A 21183-nucleotide genomic window follows, 5' to 3' on the forward strand; every position below is an offset into this window, starting at 1 on the left:
ATGGAGCTCAGTTAGTCTGTTCTTGAGAGACTACTATGTCAGTGGTTCTCAAACTTTTTCATGTGAAGGACCCCCAAAATGATATTTATTTGGCCACGGACCCCCATCTCAAAATATCGAGTTCCAGGGACCCCCCAGACGCAAAATGTGAGTTACAAACGTTCGCTTTGAAAATACATATATTCAAAGATTTGCACACATTTTCACGACTTTTTCAAAAATAGCAGATATACAAGCTCACAGCGTGGCACCGAGTGCCGCGCAGTGAGCTTGTATATCTGCAATTTTTCACTGGTTAAAGCATTCAATAATTCTAGGCCTAAAAGGGTTTTAATTGGTAGAATTAAACTTCGGTGTGGCCGCGCCCTTATGCAGGTTAAGAGGTTCCTCAGATGGACCTGGATATGGGTAGGCGATGTTCTCACGGATAGAATTTACTTCTCTTCATTTCTAAAACACAAGAGGAAACAGCACATATTTATGTTGAATAACAGTGGGATGGAAATGTCATCTGTTGTTGCTGATATGCAATTTACAGTTTTAGGCATTGAGATTTACAATAAGCAAGGACACAAACACAAATGCAATGGAAGAAGACGTTTCAGGTTTTCTGCACAGACGATCTACAACAGGGTTCCCCAATTAGTTTTTCCCAAGGGCCGAATCATGTCTAGGGTACCAAGCCGAGGGCCACAACATTGCAGGGGACGGTGGCGTTCCTGCTACTCCAGCGACAGTTCAGATATCGTCGTTGTCGGGTGAAAATCTTGTATGTCCAAAACCGTTTCGGTCGACACACAACGCCTCGCGGTGCGAGGCGTTGTGTGCTTGTAGATCGGCTGTTTTCACTACTTTTGTGAGACGGCCTTGAATGATGAAGCAGGGCTTTACTTTGCGAAAGAACGTACACATTTGGAGACAGAGGTTTCCACCCGACAATGACAATATACTAGTGTTGTTGCTGCTCTTATACCACCATTATTACTGGGGTTGGTGGGGGCCAGACAGTAGGCCCCCACGGGCCGCAAATGGCCCGCGGGCCGCCTATTGGGGGACCCTGATCTACAATGTGCTATTAAAGAACGTACTTGTTTCCCGCCTGCTCTTGCTTTATACTGATGTAGACCAAGAGAGAGGCAAGCTCCAAGTTTTCACTGTAGCCAGTCTTCAGCGGTACTGAACGATAGCCTGTAAAAACACTATATGAGTCAAAACAAAGCGTTAAACAAGCTCTACCACTGCACACACCTGTACGCAGGCATGTTGCATGCACATACTGCACAGAGGTGTATGCATTACATTTGTAACATCAACAGTAAATAGAGATTGTGTGTGTGTGTGTGTGTGTGTGTGTGTGTGTGTGTGTGTGTGTGTGTGTGTTGTGTGTGTGTGTGTGTGTGTGTGTGTGTGTGTGTGTGTGTGTGTGTGTGTGTGTGTGTGTGTGTGTGTGTGTGTGTGTGTGTGTGTGTGTGTGTGTGTGTGTGTGTGTGTGTGTGTGTGTGTGTGTACACTGCGTGCGTGCGTGTGTGTGCATGTTTTCTACCAGTCTGAATTCCTTTAAAAGGAAACGTGGCTTGAGCCAGGAAGGAGGAGTCGGAGAACACATCCTCTTCGCTGACGACAAAGCGTAGGAAAGTCAGCTCTGGTTCGTACACTGGGAAGGTCACTGGTGGTGCGGTAGGAGCCCTCCACACCGGATTCAGACCATTATCACCTGGGAAACACCCAAAGAAAGTTAAAGGGGAATACCACTCATTTTCAACATTGAACTATGTCAGTGCTTCTCAAAGTGGATTCCAGGGACTCTGTGGGTTCCTTTAGGGGGGCACTAAATTGACACATACAGGTCTGTAACTCTGGCAGTGTACAACTGGAACCAAATTTGTACACTGTCAGAGTTAAGGTGGAGACCTTGAAATTTGAAAGTTTGAGAAACAATGAACTATGTTATTAATATACCTTGGAGTTGAGTGGAAATAAGAAATAAGTCCCCCCACCCCCTGTGTTGCCTAGAACTGGAGGATTGATTGTGGGGTTTGGCTTGCAAAGTACACTTTGATGATGTCCAAAACCAAAATTAGAGCAGATTAATTTAAAAAAATAAAAATAAGAAGACTTTTGAAATTATGTTGACACTTTAAAACAAAGCGATGGCTTAAAAGTTAAAGGACAACTTCGTTATTTTTTTTACAACAAGAGTTCATTTTAGATTGTAATTACTATTTACAGTAACACTACTAGCCCCCATAAGTGACATCTACCCATGAAAGATTGCGGTGCATCTTGGGAAAGGGCTTATTGTGTCTAAAAAGACATTTGTAGCCACTTGTACGCATGCCCCCAACCACTGAAATCAAAACCGTTAAAATCGCTAAAATGATAGAAAGCAGCAAATGAAAACATTTTAACACTCATCTTCTCTTATTACAATCTAAAATATGAACCCTTGTTATTAACTTATTATTGATTAGCATGAGTACAATATAAATATAATATATACATAATATAGCCTATACGTTACACTCCGAGTATGTGAGCTTGTAGATTTGTTATTTTCTGCGTACACATGGATAGACCCAACACCTGGTTTTAATTGGTTACACCCTATTCTTTCTACATCAGGGGTTCCCAAACGTTTTTGTCTCAGGGCACCCCATGAATATATTTTTTAATCCGAGGCACCCCTACATTATAATTTTCACTCCCAGCACCCTATAGAATATCGTCGTTGTCGGGTGGAAACCTCCAATACCGTTCGTTTTGTATTTATCATCTATAAAATGTACTAAACTAGTGAAAACAGCAGATCTACATGCGAGGCGTTGTGTGCTTGTAGATCGGCTGTTTTCACTAGTTTTGTGCGACAGTCTTGTATGATGAAACAGGGCTTTGCTTTACCAAAAGACGTACAAATTTGAAACTTGGAGATACGAGGTTTCAGCCCGACAGCGGCGATATTTGTGTGATTATTTTGCGAGGAAAACCTTGAGATAATAGCCATTTTGGTTAGAACTGACTAAAAATAACTTTGTACTTCAAGTTCAAAATATTTTTTCAAGTGTCCAAATAAATTCCAAATATTATCAAATTATCTCGCGGCACCCCTGGACTGCCGTCGCGGCACCCCAGGGTGCCCCGTCACCCATCTTGAAAACCCCTGTTCTACATTACCCCGACTTACGAACGACAGTGGTCTTGAACTTGCTCTCATGAGTGTGTCCATGTCCACACAATTCGATCTCTACAAAAGGGCTGGCGACGTGGCGGTTTGGCTTAGGAAGGTGCCTGGCTCCGATCACCTGCATTGGGGCCACAGACCGCAAACACACCCTGAACATGCCATGCCATAATGGAGACATATTAGGTTATACAGCAAAATGTAATGGCTGATGTTAATTAAATTAATCGTACTGTATACCAGTGGTTCTCAACCTGTGGGGTTCCCTAGATGATTAGCTAAATGTTAACGTTGTTTCTCACTTAGTAAACAGACTACAGTATAAGTGTATATCTGCAAAGTGACAATTTAAGGACTTTTTTAGTACCTCTGGTCAAACATTGGTCAAATTGTCAAATATTACAGACAGAACTTGTGAAAATAGCGGATCGTTGCGAGGCGTTGTGAGCATGTAGATCGGCTATTTTCACAATGGAATAGATTTGTGGCGTTACAAACTAAATGTAATGACAACTCCTACAATTCCAAGTGCTTGTGCAGGGTGGGAGGGTCCCCAGTTGAAATAATATGATTATTTAGGGGGTCGCGGCCTGAAAAGGTTGAGAACCACTGCCCTATACAGTCACTAAACTTGTAGGAGAAATGGATTAAAGAAAAGTTAATGTTTAATATGTGTGAATGTATCTGTGGGGACGTACCCTGACACCAATATTGTACTTGACCGTCTTCTTGTCCAGGTCGTAGCCATCTGCATGCAACACCTCAGGTTGTAGAACATATCCTGTACGCCCATTCAGACTGAAGAGGGAGCTGTTGAGCTGGGTGTATTTGTCTAGGGTAGGTAAAATTAGCCTATATTAGTCATCCATCCAGAGGAGGCCTTAGCTATGTTTCACCAGTTTCAATTGAAACGGGCCTCAGCCACCAGGGGGCCTCCAAGAGCTAGCCAGCAAGCCTTGTTCAACTTGCAACACACGTATAACACATTTTAATAATCATATAACCTTGTTAATATAACGCCATTTAGGTCAAAGCTATAACATTATGTAGTGATATAATAATAATATTATATAAATAGCAGGCAGTCATTGACTATAAGTCAACTTCTGTGTGCGATTGTTGCGTGGCTACTGTGGCCTGGGTGTGCTGGCGGTGGCGTGGGGGGGCCTCATCAATAGCTCTTGAAACGGGCCTCCAGATTACTAAGGCCGCCCCTGCATCCATCATCCAAAAGTGAAAGGTTAATTCAAAGCCAGAGATTCTAATATTTGACCAATTCATTAGCTTTCGCTGTTCTCCTATAATAATATATTGTAGTTTGAATGAAGTCTAACCTTTCACATCTGGGTGCTGGGATTGATATAGATAGATACCTTTATTATCCCATGGGGGAAATTCAGTTGCCCAGAGGCAGCACAGCAGTTAAGGTTACAAGTTACAGAGAAGTAAGAAAAAGAAAAAGAGTACTGTAGTGTACAGTCCAAAGAGCAAGCACAAGATAAATAAAACATAAAGTGTCGAAAGCTATTGCAAAAGAAAGAAGAAGAATATATACACCAGTAAGACTCCCTAATCGGGAGATCTCCACAAATAGGCCAAAAAAATTTGTTTTACCAATTATCAAGACATACGGGCAGTTGACAGTTTGCCATAGTTACTCATTGAAGTTGAATCTCCATATATGGAGATAACCTACGCATCACACTAAGTCTGACCTCACCAGCCCATATTTGGGCATGAGCAACTTATGTCTCCATATATGGAGATATGATGACATCACACAGTCCTCAGCCGATGATGTGGCGTGATGTCATACAATACACAAACGAGCCCTACAGTATAAAGGGGCAATTCTTGCCAGGAAAGAAGCATTTCTTCGACTCAGACCTTATCGCCAGGGTTGGCTTATAGCAGCTGTCGGTAGGACCATATATGGATTCTGTTAGTGTGGATCTCCTAACAGGGCATCATCTGGGATACAATCCCTTTTATGCCCATATATGGAGATCCCTAACAGAATCCCTTTCATGCCCATATATGGAGATCCCTAACAGAATCCCTTTTATGCCCATATATGGAGATCCCTAACAGCATCCCTTTTATGCCCATATATGGAGATCACTAACAGCTAACAGAATCCCTTTTATGCCCATATATGGAGATCCCTAACAGAATCCCTTTTATGCCCATATATGGAGATCCCTAACAGAATCCCTTTTATGCCCATATATGGAGATTCCTAACAGAATCCCTTTTATGCCCATATATGGAGATCCCTAACAGAATCCCTTTTATGCCCATATATGGAGATCCCTAACAGAATCCCTTTTATGCCCATATATGGAGATCCCTAACAGAATCCCTTGTATGCCCATATATGGAGATCCCTAACAGAATCCCTTTTATGCCCATATATGGAGATCCCTAACAGAATCCCTTTTATGCCCATATATTATGGAGAAATCCCTGCTCTGAGTATCTGACATCAGTGTGATGTCACCTGTTTATGCCCATATATGGAGATCCCTGCTCTGCATATCTGGTTGCTATGGTAAACAGTTGGTTGCTAGGGTAAAAAAACATGGTTGCTATGGTAAACAGTTGGTTGCTAGGGTAAACAGTTGGTTGCTAGGGTAAAACCATGGTTGCTAAGGTGGTTGCTAACGTACACTAACAAACCAGCAACAACAGACTGTTGCCACAGCAACGTACACAAAGGTTTGTGTACACATGTGGTGTGATGTCATACTGATGCGGATATATGAGCAGGGCAAAGGTGTGACGTGTGACGTGTGACGTGTGACCGACCGACCGACCGACCGACGGCCGGCCGGTGGAGGTTTTCATTGCGACCGTCAGGGAGCAGTTTACTACCAGTAAGACTCCCTAATCGGGAGATAAGCGACCGTTGGTCGCTTATCTCCACAAACAATATGTCAAAATCGTCTAGGAAGGATGGTGTGAGTCATGCTGGCAGTATGACATCACACCGTACACAAATGACCCTTATATAAGACCGGCATTATCTACCGACAGATTAGTAACAAGATGTCAAAATCGTTGAAGGTTGAATCTCCAGATATGGAGATAACCAACACATCCCTCCATATATGGAGATAACCGACGAATCTCACTAAGTCTGACCTCACAAGTCCCATATTTGGACACGAACAACATATAACTCCATATATACAGACATATATGATACTACTCATTGCGACTTTTATGCCCAATTGCCCATATATGGAGATATCATCAGCCATGCCCTTTTATGCCCATATATGGAGATATCATCTGTCTGTCACTTCTATGTCCAAATATGGAGTTCTGTGTCAGCCATTCCCACATATTTCAAATTAGTGACATACTACAAGGGGACAAATACTCATATTTGTTGATTATTTTGGTTTCTATGGTTACCAGATAAAGATATTTCACTTTGCACAATTTGTTGATTTTTCGTTGCTATGGTTACTTGATAAAGGCCTTTCACTCGTTTGTTGATATTTTGCCACACATGATCTCCAAATTTGGGCATGGTGCACAGTCACAGTGACATCATAGCTAGTGACATCACCAGCAGCGAAGCTAGCAGTGTGATTGCGGAGATATGAGCAGGGCAAAGGTGTGACGTGTGACGTGTGACCGACCGACCGACCGACCGACGGACGGACGGACGGACGGCCGGTGGAGGTTTTCATAGTAAACTGCTCCCTGACGGTCGCAATGAAAACCTCCACCGGCCGTCCGTCCGTCCGTCCGTCGGTCGGTCGGTCGGTCGGTCGGTCGGTCACACGTCACACGTCACACCTTTGCCCTGCTCATATCTCCGCATCAGTATATAGGGCTTGTTTGTTTATTGTATGACATCACGCCACATCATCAGCTGTGGACTCTGTGATGTCATCGTATCGCATCAGTATATAGGGCTTGTTTGTTTATTGTATGACATCACGCCACATCATCAGCTGTGGACTCTGTGATGTCATCGTATCTCCATATATGGCCATCTCCGTATATGGAGATATAAGTCGTCCATGCCCAAGTATGGGCTGGTGAGGTCAGACTTTGTGTGATGCGTAGGTTATCTCCATATATGGAGATTCAACATTCCAGGCAATGCTCTCTTCCCTGGTGAGAATTGCCCCTTTATATAGGGCTTGTTTGTGTATTGTATGACATCACGCCACATCATCAGCTGTGGACTCTGTGATGTCATCGTATCTCCATATATGGCCATCTCCGTATATGGATATATAAGTCGTCCATGCCCAAGTATGGGCTGGTGAGGTCAGACTTTGTGTGATGCGTAGGTTATCTCCATATATGGAGATTCAACATTCCAGGTGTAACTATGGCTACCCGTATGACGTGAGAGGTGGAGGTTGTGATATTTGTGGATTAGGGAGTCTTACTGGTAGTAAACTGCTCCCTGACGGTCGCAATAAAGTGACCACGAAACATTCAACGCTCATAAGTGACACGTCACACACACAAAAAAGCTATACTCAAAGCAGAACTTCACAAACGGTGCCAAACAAAAAAAAAAGTGCACATAACAGTCACTGCTAGTCAATGCAGTCATGCAACACAAGTATCACACTGCCATATCAACACCGCAATAGTACACAATACAACCAACACAACCCAATAGTGCAGGGCCAGAAAAAAAGTGACCAAAGTCAGTGCAAATAAGTATTAAGAATATATATATATATATTTTTTTTCCTTTTTTAAGCAATAATGGGAGCCACAGCAAGACGCCACAGCAACCCTCTCAGGGAAAAGTACGTTAGAGGTCAGAGTCAGTACAACTTTTGTTCCAGTAGTGCAAGGTAACAGTTGTCCTATCCTATTAGGCCTAGGCAAGCGACCATCATGAGTCTCGTTGTATTGCTTGAGAGCGACCGGCACAAAGGACTTTCCAAGTCTTTCGTATTTTGGATTGCCAAAATACTTAATGGAACCATTTGTTAAACCCCAAAACAAATACTGCAGATACCAATGGATTCACATCCCGTTTCAGATATTTGAAGTGAGGATGATTGACATCAAACAATGAATGAGGAAGTGCAGTTACATTTCTTATAATACTTGTGTACTTTCTTTACTGGTTGCTAGCCTTACTTTCTGCCACTGAAGTTCATAATCTGAATCAGGGACGTGCTGGCCATTGGGAAAAGCGGGATAACTCCCGAACGGCCGGTTGATTCCCGGCCGGTCCAGGCCGGCCATTAAAAAAAAAATTTAAATAAAATGTCGGCCTTTGTTCCATTTTGGGGGCTGGGCGGCCAACAAAGTAAATCGTCACTGTCGGCAGAAACTCCAAGTTTCAAATTTGTAGATTTTTTTCGCAAAGCAAAGCCCTGCTTCATCATACAAGGCCGTCGCACAAAAGTAGTGAAAACAGCCGATCTACAAGCACACAACGGAGGCGTTGTGTGCTTGTAGATCGGCTGTTTTCACTAGTTTAGATCATTTTTTAAATGATACAAAACAAACGGTTTTGGACATACACGCCCGACAACGACGAAATATAACTCATGTAATTGGCCAACTGGCTTGTCACTTGTCATGATCTGAAATGGCAAATCTTTGAGTAGCAGCAGCGCTAGAGAGAGATCTCTCTCTATAGCGCGCAATGAGGGCCTCTCCAACTCTTTTTCCCGGGCTGAATCAGGGGCCCAGGCCAGCACGTCCCTGATCTGAGCCAAAGCCCACTGACCTGCAGTCTGGAAGTTCAGTGCCACCATGTGACAACCAAGGGCCCACAGAGGGTACGGGTCATAGTTGGAGGAGTCCAAGCGGTCGCTTTTAGGGTAGGTCCGACTCAGAGCCTTCCGGTTGTACTGTAGGAAGCCTGGGATCTGCTTCTTTTCTGGAATCTTGTTCTCAGGGAAGCTACGGACCTCTCTGTAAGTGTAGTTATCTGTGGAACGGGAGGATACGTTTACAAAAGGCAGACCGAAGTGAGAGGAGTGTATTCAATTGAAGCGTGCAGAATTTCTATGCTGAATGGGTGTGTACTAGTGTTTGAATTAATGAAAACTATTTTTTAAATTGCCTTTAGCTGATTTTTAAATTACTGTGATGTTTTTCATGTCCGCCCTGTTTTTAAAAATGTTTTTACCAAAGTTTTCAATGGTTTTATTTAAGCTTAGTTTTTTAATGTTTTGTGTTTTTCTTTCTTCTCTTTTATGTTTTATTGTTGCTTATGTGTACAATCTCTTTGGTCTGGAGAGCACTTTGAGCTGTATATCATATATGAAAGGTGCTATACAAATAAAGTGTATTATTATTATTGTTATTATTGTCACTCAGTACAATTTCTGGAGGCTTTTCCCGCTTCTCACTTTTAGCAAGTTAACACCCACAAACTATAACACACTGAAAAAGGCGGGTAAACTATAACACATTGACAGCTATTTTCATGGGAAGAGCTGACAGCAGCACTGTGAGTGAGTGAGAGATGGGGAAATGCAGTGTGCGCGTGCGTGCGTGTGTGTGAGAGAGATACCTAGGTTGTACTTGTCCTTGCCAGGCTGACAATAGACCGCCAGGTCTGACATTTCCATGGCAACCTTCAGTTTTTCCTCAATGTTGGCCTGTGATTGGTCAGAACAAAACAACCGCTTCCCGTAAACAACTATGGCAGCCCAGCGCCCAGGGGTGTCGCACCAAATTCTGGGCCCTGGGTGCCAGGATTCACTGCGGGCCCTTTATGTAACTGACATCTTTCTATGTCAGTGGTGCACAAACCTTTTCATGTGAAGACCCCCCCCCAATAAAAAGACCCCCCCCCCCATCTCAAAATATTTAGTTCCAGGGACCCCCCAGAAGCAAAATTTTAGTTACAAATGTATGCTTATAAAATACATATACCGGTATTCAAAGATTTGCACACATTTTCATGACTTTTCAAAAATAGCAGATCTACAAGCTTTCAAGACGTTTTTATATGGGACCGTAGGTCAAAAATAGCAGATCTACAAGCTTTCAAGACGTTTTTATATGGGACCGTAGGTCGCAGTTAGTATGATAATATAGGATAAAACAGTTTACAGTCTAAATTGAGTCTAAAAAGTTATTTAGTAATTGCAAACAAGTGGGCACTAATGTTGTAATGCCAGCCCGCAAGCACAGTTGTAACAGTGAGAAAAGGGAAATTTGTGTGCTGGGCTGGCTTTTTGAGAGCACAAGTGCCCCGAAATTCGTTGTAGATCAAGCTATAATGTATTCCTTTCACCTAGCGAAGGACTAAACCATGGTTCCCCAATTAGTTTTCCCCATGGGCCGAATTATGTCTAGGGTACCGAGCTGAGGGCCACAACATTGCAGGGGGCGACGGCGGCGTTCCCGCTACTCCAGTGACAGTTCAGATATCGTCGTTGTCGGGTGAAAATCTTGTATGTCCAAAACCGTTCGTTTTGCATTTATCATTTTAAAAATGATTTAAACTAGTGAAAACAGCCGATCTACAAGCACACAACGCCTCGCACCGCGAGGCGTTGTATGCTTGTAGATCTGCTGTTTTCACTACTTTTGTGCGACGGCCTTGTTTGATGAAGCAGAGCTTTACTTTGCGAAAGAACGTACACGTTTTGAGATACGAGATTTCCAGCCGATAACGACGATATACTAGTGTTGTTGCTGCTATTATACCACCATTATTACTGGGGTTGGTGAGGGCCAGTCAGTAGCCCCCTGCGGGCCGCAAATGGCCCGCCGGCCGCCTATTGGGGAACCCTGCTGTAGTTGACGACAGAATAAAGAGAGGGGTTCATCCTTCTACGATGCTCTTTGGAATATAGAGGTCTTTATGGACCACTGTTTTACAGTACCAGTTCTACGGGATCTTGCTGGTCTCCCACTTTGTCTGATGTCCTCGATATTCCATTCTCCATGTTTAAAGTCTTGTGCTGCAAGAGAGAATAATATTTGGGTTGCTTGTTTTGTGTACCATTCTTGCTAACCCTCAACACATACACCACTAAGACTCCCTAATCGGGAGATAAGCGACCGTCAGGTCACATAGGGCAAAATGTGTAGGAGCAGTGTCCAAAAATGTGTTTGAAAAAATCGGCCTGATGGTGGCACTATATGGGACAGATGCATGTTAATGACATGAGTGTAGACATACTGTGTAGCGATATGCCTGATTTTAGGGCAAAATCTGTAGGAGCAGTGTCCAAAAATGTGTTTGAAAAAATCGGCCTGATGGTGGCGCTATATGTGACAGATCCATGTTGATGACATGAGTGTAGACATACTGTGTACCGATTTGTGTGATTTTAGGGCAAAATGTGTAAGAGCAGTGTCCAAAAATGTGTTTGAAAAAATCGGCCTGAAGGTGGCGCTAAATGGGACAGATCCATGTTGATGACATGAGTGTAGACCAACGGTGTACCGATTTGCGTGATTTTAGGGCAAAAATGTTAGGAGCTATATGCTTAAATGTGTTTTGCAAGAATCGGCCTCATGGTGGCGCTAGAAGAGGGTCATGTAAGAATTGATGTGTGAGTGAGTATGCAAAATTTGGCATGGATCGGGGCAACGGTTGCGGAGATATGAGCAGGGCAAAAGTGTGACGTGTGACAGACAGATGGACGGACTGACTGACGGACAGCTGGTGGAGGTTTTGATAGTAAGTGCGACCTGACGGTCGCAATTATGATAACCACACACATACAGTACAAGCACAAACAAAGAGAGTAGGGAAGAAAGAGAATGTGAAAGAAAGCCAGTGAGCGAAAGAGACGGTACCTTGAGTATAATCTTGCCCTTGAGTTGTGCTGGAGAGGGAAGTTGTTCAGCCATTTCTTCCACAGGTTCGGTCAGCAGTTTGTCCCCGAACACCTCCTTAAAGATACGAGCCATGTGACGCTGCTGCTCAAGTTTGCAATGCTCCTCTATGGACACGATCAGTGGGTAACTGAAATAACATAAGAATAGCATGTCTTTTTTTTTTATATATATATATTTTTATATATTTTTTCACATATATAAAATACAGGACATACAGGGATACTGTACATAAGACAGCACATCGAGGAACGGAACAACACATACAACAAAATACAAGACAAAGCAAACCCTAACATGTACCCATCCACCCACCCACCCGCCAGCCCTGGGGGGAGTAATTCAAAAATTAAAAAAAAATATATATATAATATGGGGAAAAAGAGAGGAAATATGTATTATGTTTTTGGTTACATTAAGCTTCTAGGCAAGGAAAGAAATACAAATAAAATAAATAAATAATAATAAACAAACAAAGGGAGAAGATTAGTCAATTTCAGTTAACGAGTTGATAATAGAATAGCATGTCTTTAGTGTGTGTGTGTGTGTGTGTGCGTGTGTGTGTGTGTGCGTGCGTGCGTGCGAGTGTGTGTTTGAGGGCAATGAAGAAATTGAGAAAGGCTTATTCTGACACCAACTCTGAGGCGACGAAGGCATGCTCGTTGATGGCTTTAACAACATCTGCAAACTTGATTTTGGTTGTCCAGGTGGATCCCTTGCAGATGACTGGCTCCCCAGGGCCATCCCAGCAGTCCACTGGAATTATACAACAGTACCTCAACTCATGCAATTGATTGGTTTATATCTGTACAGTTTCATATCACTCAAAAACAAAACATATCTGAGCTGCAAATTCTATAACGGCACTAGGTAGAAACAATGATCAACGACAAAATGTCAGCATTTAAGGTTAACAACATTGGAGGTTTAACTATGGAGGATTGGATAGAGCAGTGCAGGCATTTTGAACTAAAACAGAGCTTTGTCAAGATTAGATTGACAAAGTTGAAAATAATTAAATGCTAATGGTAAACAATGAATAGCAACCGTACATGTGATACTCATAGAAAATGATTCATGCATACATTTTTCTCACAATGAAATTGTTATTAAAAACTGTTTTAAAAGCAATGACTCAAAACAGAACAGGCCATAGTATATTGTAATTATTTCACAGCTAAGAGGATTGTATATTGTGATTATATCACAGTAAACTGTAAACTCAGCCCTTCACTTCGTGTCAGGCCATACAACGTCCCTGTGATATAATCACAATATGCTGTCCACAGTTGCCACAGGTGTAGTAAGCTAGCAATATTGTACCTCCCACATCATAGCCTTGATCTTTTGTTCATTTAAAACGATAGGTATTATATCGTCACTGTCGGGCAGAAACCTCATATCTCCAAGCTTCAAATTTGTAAGTTTTTCACAAAGCAAAGTCCTGCTTCATCATACAAGGCCGTTGCACAAAGGTAGTGAAAACAGCCGATCTACAAGCACACAACGCCTTGCACAGTTTAGATTGTTTTAAAATGATCATTACAAAACGAACGGTTTTGGACATACAGGGTTTCCACCCGACAACGACGATATGCATAATGGAAGGGTAATACAAACAATTGCCAAATAAAGACATTTCATCCATTCCACTGACATTCAATGCAGCGACATCCAAGACGCAGGCAGCGTACGTAGGCTTCAGGGGATGACTCGCTGTGAAACTGGTTACCTGTCAGGTACCTTGAAAAATATCAAACCCGTATACAAGTAATATGTTAAATAACAGTAAGCAACGTTTATAAACCGTATACTGTACTTCATGAAAAAAGAGACATTCTTTAGGTTAATGTCCTAAAGTTAATGATAAGCAAACTATGTGTCTCAGAGCTTTGATTGTGAGGGAGAGTAAAGCATTTAGATGCCCCATTTCTTCCTAATATTGTGTATGTGCGTGTGCTAGCGTACTGACGTGTTGTGCGAGGAGTTGATCCAGTAATGAGACAGGGGGTTGTTCATATCCATGTTGCTGAACTTCTCATCCCAAATGGTGTTCTCCTTGGAAAACAGGAAACTCAAAAACTGTGAAGGATGCACAGAAGAGAAGTGTGGTTTCAACACTGACAGTGGGTGGGTGGGTGAGTGATTGAGTGAGTGAGTGAGTGAGTGAGTGAGTGAGTGAGTGAGTGAGTGAGTATGAGAATGAGAGAGAGAGAGAGAAAGAGAGCAGCACCTCGCTGGCAGTGAACTTGGGGTCATTGGTTTTCCTCATGGGGTCATCAATGAAGGTGGCCATCAGCTCTCTGACCTGGTTCGGATCTTCGGCCGACGTGTCCTGGAGGATGAGAGAGGAAGGGAAACGGACACGGCCAGAAAGAGAGGTTATGAGACAGTGGAATACAGAGAGAAATAGCATTAGTAGTGAGTGAACGAGTGAGTCAGAGAGGGAGTGAGGGAGTGAGGGACATGGAAGAAGTGGACACAGGTACATTGAGAAAGACAACCATGCAATATAAATTGAAATATAACACTGCATATTTACATTAAATGATCAGTATAATATACGGTTGCTTTACCTGCTGCTTGTGAAGGAGAAATTCTTGGAAGTCATGGAGCAGAACCTCTGACGAATCAGGATTGTCTGTGCTACATCAAGATAGAAAAGGCCCAGTGCACAGTAACTGTAACACCACGCAAAATTATAATAATAACAAGATGGCCAGTCAAGAAAATAAACATAAGGCAGTGAAGGTCAACGACCCATTGAAGCAACAACAATGTAGCGCAAACCTATTGGCACAAGCCACTTTAGGAATCCACGCATATCACACAAAAGTAGATGCTTACCCCATGAAGATGAACTCATCAAGGATCTAACATCGGAGAATGATAAAATAACATTAATGTTCAGTGCTTTCTTAAAACAACAACAGCACAAGGTAATTTAATTTCAGACTCACTTCTTTCTGTTCAAACATTGTGAGGTTGTACAATTTATGAAACTGCTCATAGTCCACCTGGTCTTTTGTTGCTCCCACTTCCTGGGAAAGCAGAAACAATTGTCTGTCATACACGACAGCACACGCAGCACATCATTTATATATATTACTTTATTAGTGAATTAGTTTTCTCCATTGACTTGAATGGGAAAATGCAAAAATTTAACTTTTCCCAAATATATGACTGCAGGGACGTGCTGGCCATTGGGAAAAGCGGGACAACTCCCGGACGGCCGGTTCATTCCTGGTCGGTCCAGGCCGGCCATTAGAAAAAAATTAAAATAAAATGTCGGCCTTCGTTCCATTTTGGGAAACCTCGTATCTCCAAGTTTAAAATTTGTAAATTTTTTCGCAAAGCAATGCCCTGCTTCATCATACAAGGCTGTCGCACAAAAGTAGTGAAAACAGCAGATCTACAAGCACACAACGTGCTTGTAGATCGGCTGTTTTCACTAGTTTACATCATTTTTTAAATGATACAAATACAAAACAAACGGTTTTGGACATACAAGGTTTCCACCCGACAACAACGAAATATAACTCGTGTAATTGGCCCACTGGCTTGTCACTAGCAGCAGCGCTATAGAGAGAGATCTCTCTCTATCGCTATAGAGAGAGATCTCTCTCTATAGCGCGCAATGAGGGCCTCTCCAACTCTTTTTCCCGGGCTGAATCAGGGGCCCAGCACGTCCCTGGTGGTTTGGGTGATTTAAAGACCAGCTGAAAGGAAAAGTTAGTTATTCACACTCCTAAAACGGAAATATTGTGCTGTTCATTTCAGTGAGGACAACAAGGTGAAGACACAGTACCCTGAGCTGTCCTTGGAGGGTTTGTGTGCTCGGTGTCTTTAAGTTAAGTTGAGAGAAGAGAGACTTCAACTCCTTCATGCTAATGCTGTAGATGACGGGTAGAGAAAAAAAAACATTTTTGTTAATAACTTGCAGCTCTAGTACGAATAAAGGGAACTTGAAACAGCATAGAGCGAAAACGTGACAAATGGTGCCTGATATACGGTATGCTTGATTGGTATGGATGGTGAATGGAAACACCGTACGGCGGTGCTCACACCTGTGGACACCAGCACTTAACATGATCTGCTTTTCTTTTGTTGCTAAGTGTGAATTTAGCCACAATGCAATAACTTTATTTTACCAACATTTTGACAAATAAAATGCCTTCTTCAGGGTATATGGTATATGGTATGGTCCTTTGAGACGGTAGTTCTCAAATATTGTCATGTCAAGGACCCCCAAATTAATTTGTATTTGGCTGTGGACCACCATCTGACAATATTTTGTGCAAGGGAGTCAGGGAATTCAAAAAGAGATTTGAACAATGGAATTCCCACATTTATTCAAAATGTTTCACAATTCTTCAAGATTTTTCAAAATGTTTCTAAAATAGCAGATCCACAAGCTCACATCGCATTGTGGTGTGATAAATTGTGAGCTTGCAAATTGGCTATTTTCAAACAGCCCAAGTATAAAATAAGTTTAAAGTGGTTGAACTGGTTTTGATGCTATATTAATTAATTAAGCTGCGGACCCACTGGAACCCCTTCAAGGACCCCTGGGGGCCTTGGACCCCACTTTGAGAACCACTACTTTAAGATACAAAGAAGATAAGAAGATAAAAGAAGCACAATATACTCTACCTCTTCTTTTTAGTCTGATTGACAGAATACCACTGTTTCCACAGCCAACTAGAAGTACAGAAAGACATTTTTGTAAGATAACCATATCTTGCATTACATGTTCATTATCTTTAGCAAGTATATTGAGTACCTCTTGATGATGTCTGGAGAGGGGGCTGCCTGCAGTGTCTCTCGTCTTAGTAACTCCAGTCCTGACACCCATTTGTCGGCATCCTCCGCTGAATCAGCTGGAAAATCCGCCGATATTTTACCAGAAATTCATATAAAATATTTTAGTCAAAACTTAAAACTATAAAGCCATTATTGCAAGGGTCTTCAATAGGGGGTCCTGGACCCCTAGGGGGTCCCCAGAGTTACTACAGGGGGGCTACCAAATCCTTGTGCGATAGGATAATTCTTTTCAATTAAAAACTTGAACCCGGTCCCTCGCATCCTTAATCTGAGGAGAACTTTAGCCAAAAATAGCAAATCTACAAGCTCTCAACACCTCGTGCTGCAAGGCATTGAGAGCTTGTAGATGGGCTATTTTCAGCAAATAGGTTTGAAAGTTCAAGTTTACTAAGTATCACGATTTAGGTGGCTAAATGTCTGAAACACAAATCCAACATAGACTGATGACAGTGATGTCAAACAAGTCTATGAAAATCTGCATAACGCATTTAATATGTAGAGGGGGTCCCTACTTCTCTCTCAGTTAAGGGATCCTTGGCCTGAAAATGTTGAAGACCCTTGCATTATTGTATAACCCGAAACACTATGATTTTGGTGGCAACACACATAACATACCAACCTCCCAGACTCAGGGTGTTCAGTACAAACTCTGAGCCATAGAAGATTGTGAAACAGGTGTTTTCATCATGTTTGTTCTCGCTGTCTTTGAAGTGTTCAAAATCTTTTGAGTTTCTACCACGACGAATCTCCCTGATCTGAAAAAGGTCCACTGAAACACAAGAGGAAAATATAGTTTTTGTCGTCGCGTTTGTAAATTAAATATAATATATATATATATATATATATTTTTTTTTTATTTGTGCCTTGGGCAAAGAATATAACAAGCTGCAACCGGTTTGCACTTCAGATCAACAAGAGTGGCTTTTACTGTAGCTGCATGTTGAGTTACAATAATATTTTTAGTTTTTTGTCGCATTTCTAAGACAATAATTTGATTACAATAAATGTACCCCCCATTGATTCCGGATCTGAAATCAAAGGGGGTACATTTACTATAGTCAAATCTCTGTCTTAGGAATGCCAAAAAATACAAAGAAATGTCATTGAACTCTAGTCTCCAAGGCATGAGTAATCAATAGAAGAAAAAAAAGTAATTTTGGGGTGAACTATTCCTTTAACATTATTTGGAGTAATAGATTGATCAAGGACTGAACCCTAATGACACTTTAGGGTATGGTTATTGTACTGATTGCACTGAACACTGCCACTTTTCCAACACCTGAAAAGGTTGAGTGTTCAACATATGGTCATTTCAAGTGCTGTTTTTTTTTCTTTTTATTTAAAGTAACATCACTGAACTCATGACATTTTATAATCTGTCAAAAATGGGCTTGTTCAACATGAGTTCACTCTTACTGTTTGCTCAGGCACATGGTATTACCCACCTGAGGGAATCAGGTTCAAAGATTATTTAAATTTTTACGTTGTCTCAATTAACGAGTCAACATTTTTAGAAGATTTACAGAATGTGGTTTAATTTATCTTCACTGTCTGACTCCAGGTTTTACCGTGTAACCTTCATTAACTCATACCCTGCCAAACCCGAGGAACCCGAGAATTTCGCGATGTCCCTCCCTGCCACGCCCGAGGAACCCGAGAATTTCGGCCATTTTGAAAAAAAAAAAAAAAAAAAATTCAAAAAGTTTTTTTTTTCAAAAAATTTTTTGGGACCCCAAAAACGTTAGTAGGCATGATAGCGATCGCGAAATTGCTTGTTTAACCCCCATACAACCCCCATACAACTCAGGTAGCAGACCTCCAAGCTCACAACAGTGTAAAACATAATGGCTGCTATCTCATGAATGCCTGAACGGATTTCCATTCGGATTTTTTTGTTTGAAAGCTGTGAGCAATGTGGACACACGTGGTGCATTATCTAGGCATGGGTGTGCATGATCCGTGCACTATGAATTACATGGAAGTCTATGGAGACGAATGGCAGTTAAAGAGTACGAAGGTATTGTTAAATGGCAGCATATGAGTTAATCAGCCATATCTTTTACTCGAGCACACCATGTGTGTGTAAGTGCTCATATAGACATACTGTAGAGTGTAGAAAGGTAGACTCTGGGGCGTCTGTATCTGCAGGCGCCATGTTGGAATTGGCAAACTGCCTATCAAAGTGACTACTAGCCAGTCACAGCGTGTTTTTTTCCAGGACATGCCAGAATCTAGTTGTATAAATATATAATGGAGACGTTTTATATAGCTAGATTCTGACAAAACCCGGAAAAGACACGCTGTGATTGGCCAGTAGTCACTTCTGAGTGGCAGCGTGCCATACCCAATATAATATGGGGGCCGCTCTCCATTCTGACATGCTGCCATTCATTTCAGACATTGAATTCTAATTGTCTGGGTGGCAGCAATTCCATAGAGGTTAGGGTTAGGGTAGTCTAGAGTAACGTGGACAGTCTATGCTGGCAGATGGGCGGGGATACACAACCCGGCAAATCTCACCGGGAGTCTCCGGCCAATAGCATGTGTTCTCCTCCCCCCAACCCCCTCTGCTCAGCGCAGAGAGCTCAGAGAACGCTAGTGCGTCATGATGTCAACAAATTCGGTGCGACGCCCCTCTGCACTCTGATTGGTTAGGGAATTTCTACACTTCCTGCATCAGTGATTTTAACGCGATAGCCCAGGCTTTATTTTTCTATTGCCAAATAAAGGCTGGGTTTCCGAGGCTAGGGTTAGGGTTAGGTATAGGGTTAGTGTCGGAATGGGGGGATGTCTAAATGGCAGCATGTCTGAATGGGGGATGCACCCCCCAAATATGGCGGCCGTGATATAGGTCCAATGAATTGCAGCGGCCAATGAGGCATCTTGGTTTCTATATCAATGGTTTTACTTACCGACACCATCGGTCTTGTCTGCGGTGCGGCTCCATGCCACCTGTCGTGTCTCCATGATAACCTGCAGAGTGAAACGCTCTGCCTTCTTGTGGAACCGCTCTGCCTTAAACACCGTCATGTGGAAGGCCTTCTCCAGGTCCCGCTTGAGTAGGCTCTTCTGGTCTTCTGTCATGTCCCTCTCCTGTCCCTGACAATCCATCTCTGCTGAAGAGGAGTAAATAGAAGGAGAGAGAGTGAGAGACCAAGGGAGATTTCAAGATTCAAGACTTTTCTGGTTTATACTGTGATGGGTCACCCTTCCCATTAGGTTTGGGTTGTGTTGGTTCCAATGTGGGAACCCTGTTGCGTGAGGCCATGAGTCCATGACATCTCTCACTCACATTCAAGAGTGGCTGTGCCTAACCCCCACTGTCTCCTCTCTCAGCAGGCTGACACACCTGCAGCCCCAATTACCTTCCCTGTTCAGCCAGCTCAGTTACATGTCAGACACAGACAGACCCAGCAACAGCCTAAATCTCTATACTGCCACGTAGTTAGGTTATGTTCCCCATTTTCAAAAAGCTTTTATTATATTTTGACACTTACATTGGCAGTGTAAACATTTGTTTTCTCAAGCCAGTAAAGCTCCTTTGAATTGAATTGCAAAGAAATGTATACAAAGTTATGCTGTAAATCCACATCTTTTTCAGTGGCTATTGCATGTATTCACTGTGTGTGTGCAGCAATCATAGTTATAGTGTATAGTATATAGTAACCAGAAAAATAGATATTTCAATAAACTGAACATTGATAGTAATTATTTTTAAACTGTTCACTTACCGCATCGATACCAGCTGCACCACAAGTCTATACTGCCTAATGGAGAAGTAAAGAAGAATGTTTCTCTCTCCACAGCAGCACACAGTCAGCTCTTCTCATGAAAATAGCTGTCAATGTGTTACAGTTTACCCGCATTGTCAGAGTGTTATAGTTTGCGGGTGTTAACTTGCTAAAAGTGCAGATCTTGGTGGTAGTAGCAAATATTCAAACCACCTCCACTAATGGTCCTGAGTGACAATAATAATTATCAGGGCCGGATCTAGGCATATATAGGCAAGGGGGGCAATGCTCCCCTAAATGCCCTGTCTGCCCCACAAAACATGATGGCATGCAAAAATCTAAAATTTCCAAAATGTTAAACTATTTGAAATATTATGCTACAACCAGGTAGATGGATAGATAAACTGATAAGATATTAGAGAGAGAGAGATAGATAGGTGTAACAACTGTTGTTTGTATTGTGTGTTTTGTAGTGTGCCAAAATGCTTAGTTTTCTATGCATTTTGGGTCTTTTAGGGGGTTTGTCCCCCCGTTTTTTCCGCCCACGCCCACGCTTCGCGGCATGGGCTGGAGGAGAGCCCCCTATCATTTCTTCCTGCCCCACCTAGTGCTAAAGGCTAGATCCGGCCCTGCATATTAATAGGCCTA

At 42.3% G+C, this 21183-nt stretch overlaps 1 protein-coding gene across 1 annotated transcript; it reads right to left on the reverse strand.

The window, feature by feature from the left end:
• Positions 1 to 434: 434 nt before the first annotated feature.
• LOC308294123 (1-phosphatidylinositol 4,5-bisphosphate phosphodiesterase gamma-2-like) lies at positions 435 to 19915 on the reverse strand (the record flags this gene model as incomplete). The annotated part of the gene is made up of 18 exons (XM_080736847.1): positions 435 to 450; positions 1089 to 1188; positions 1544 to 1714; positions 3182 to 3299; positions 3877 to 4010; positions 8904 to 9107; positions 9696 to 9783; positions 11020 to 11097; positions 11942 to 12110; positions 12619 to 12736; positions 13638 to 13723; positions 13953 to 14062; positions 14214 to 14315; positions 14557 to 14626; positions 16634 to 16681; positions 16764 to 16860; positions 17424 to 17573; positions 19717 to 19915. The coding sequence occupies 18 exons, from the start codon at positions 19913 to 19915 to the stop codon at positions 435 to 437; spliced, it is 2058 nt and encodes a 685-aa protein (XP_080592973.1).
• Positions 19916 to 21183: the final 1268 nt, after the last annotated feature.

Source organism: Nannobrachium achirus (genome assembly GCF_963921795.1).
Source record: "Nannobrachium achirus genome assembly, chromosome: 11".
Classification (NCBI taxonomy): Eukaryota; Metazoa; Chordata; class Actinopteri; order Myctophiformes; family Myctophidae; genus Nannobrachium; species Nannobrachium achirus.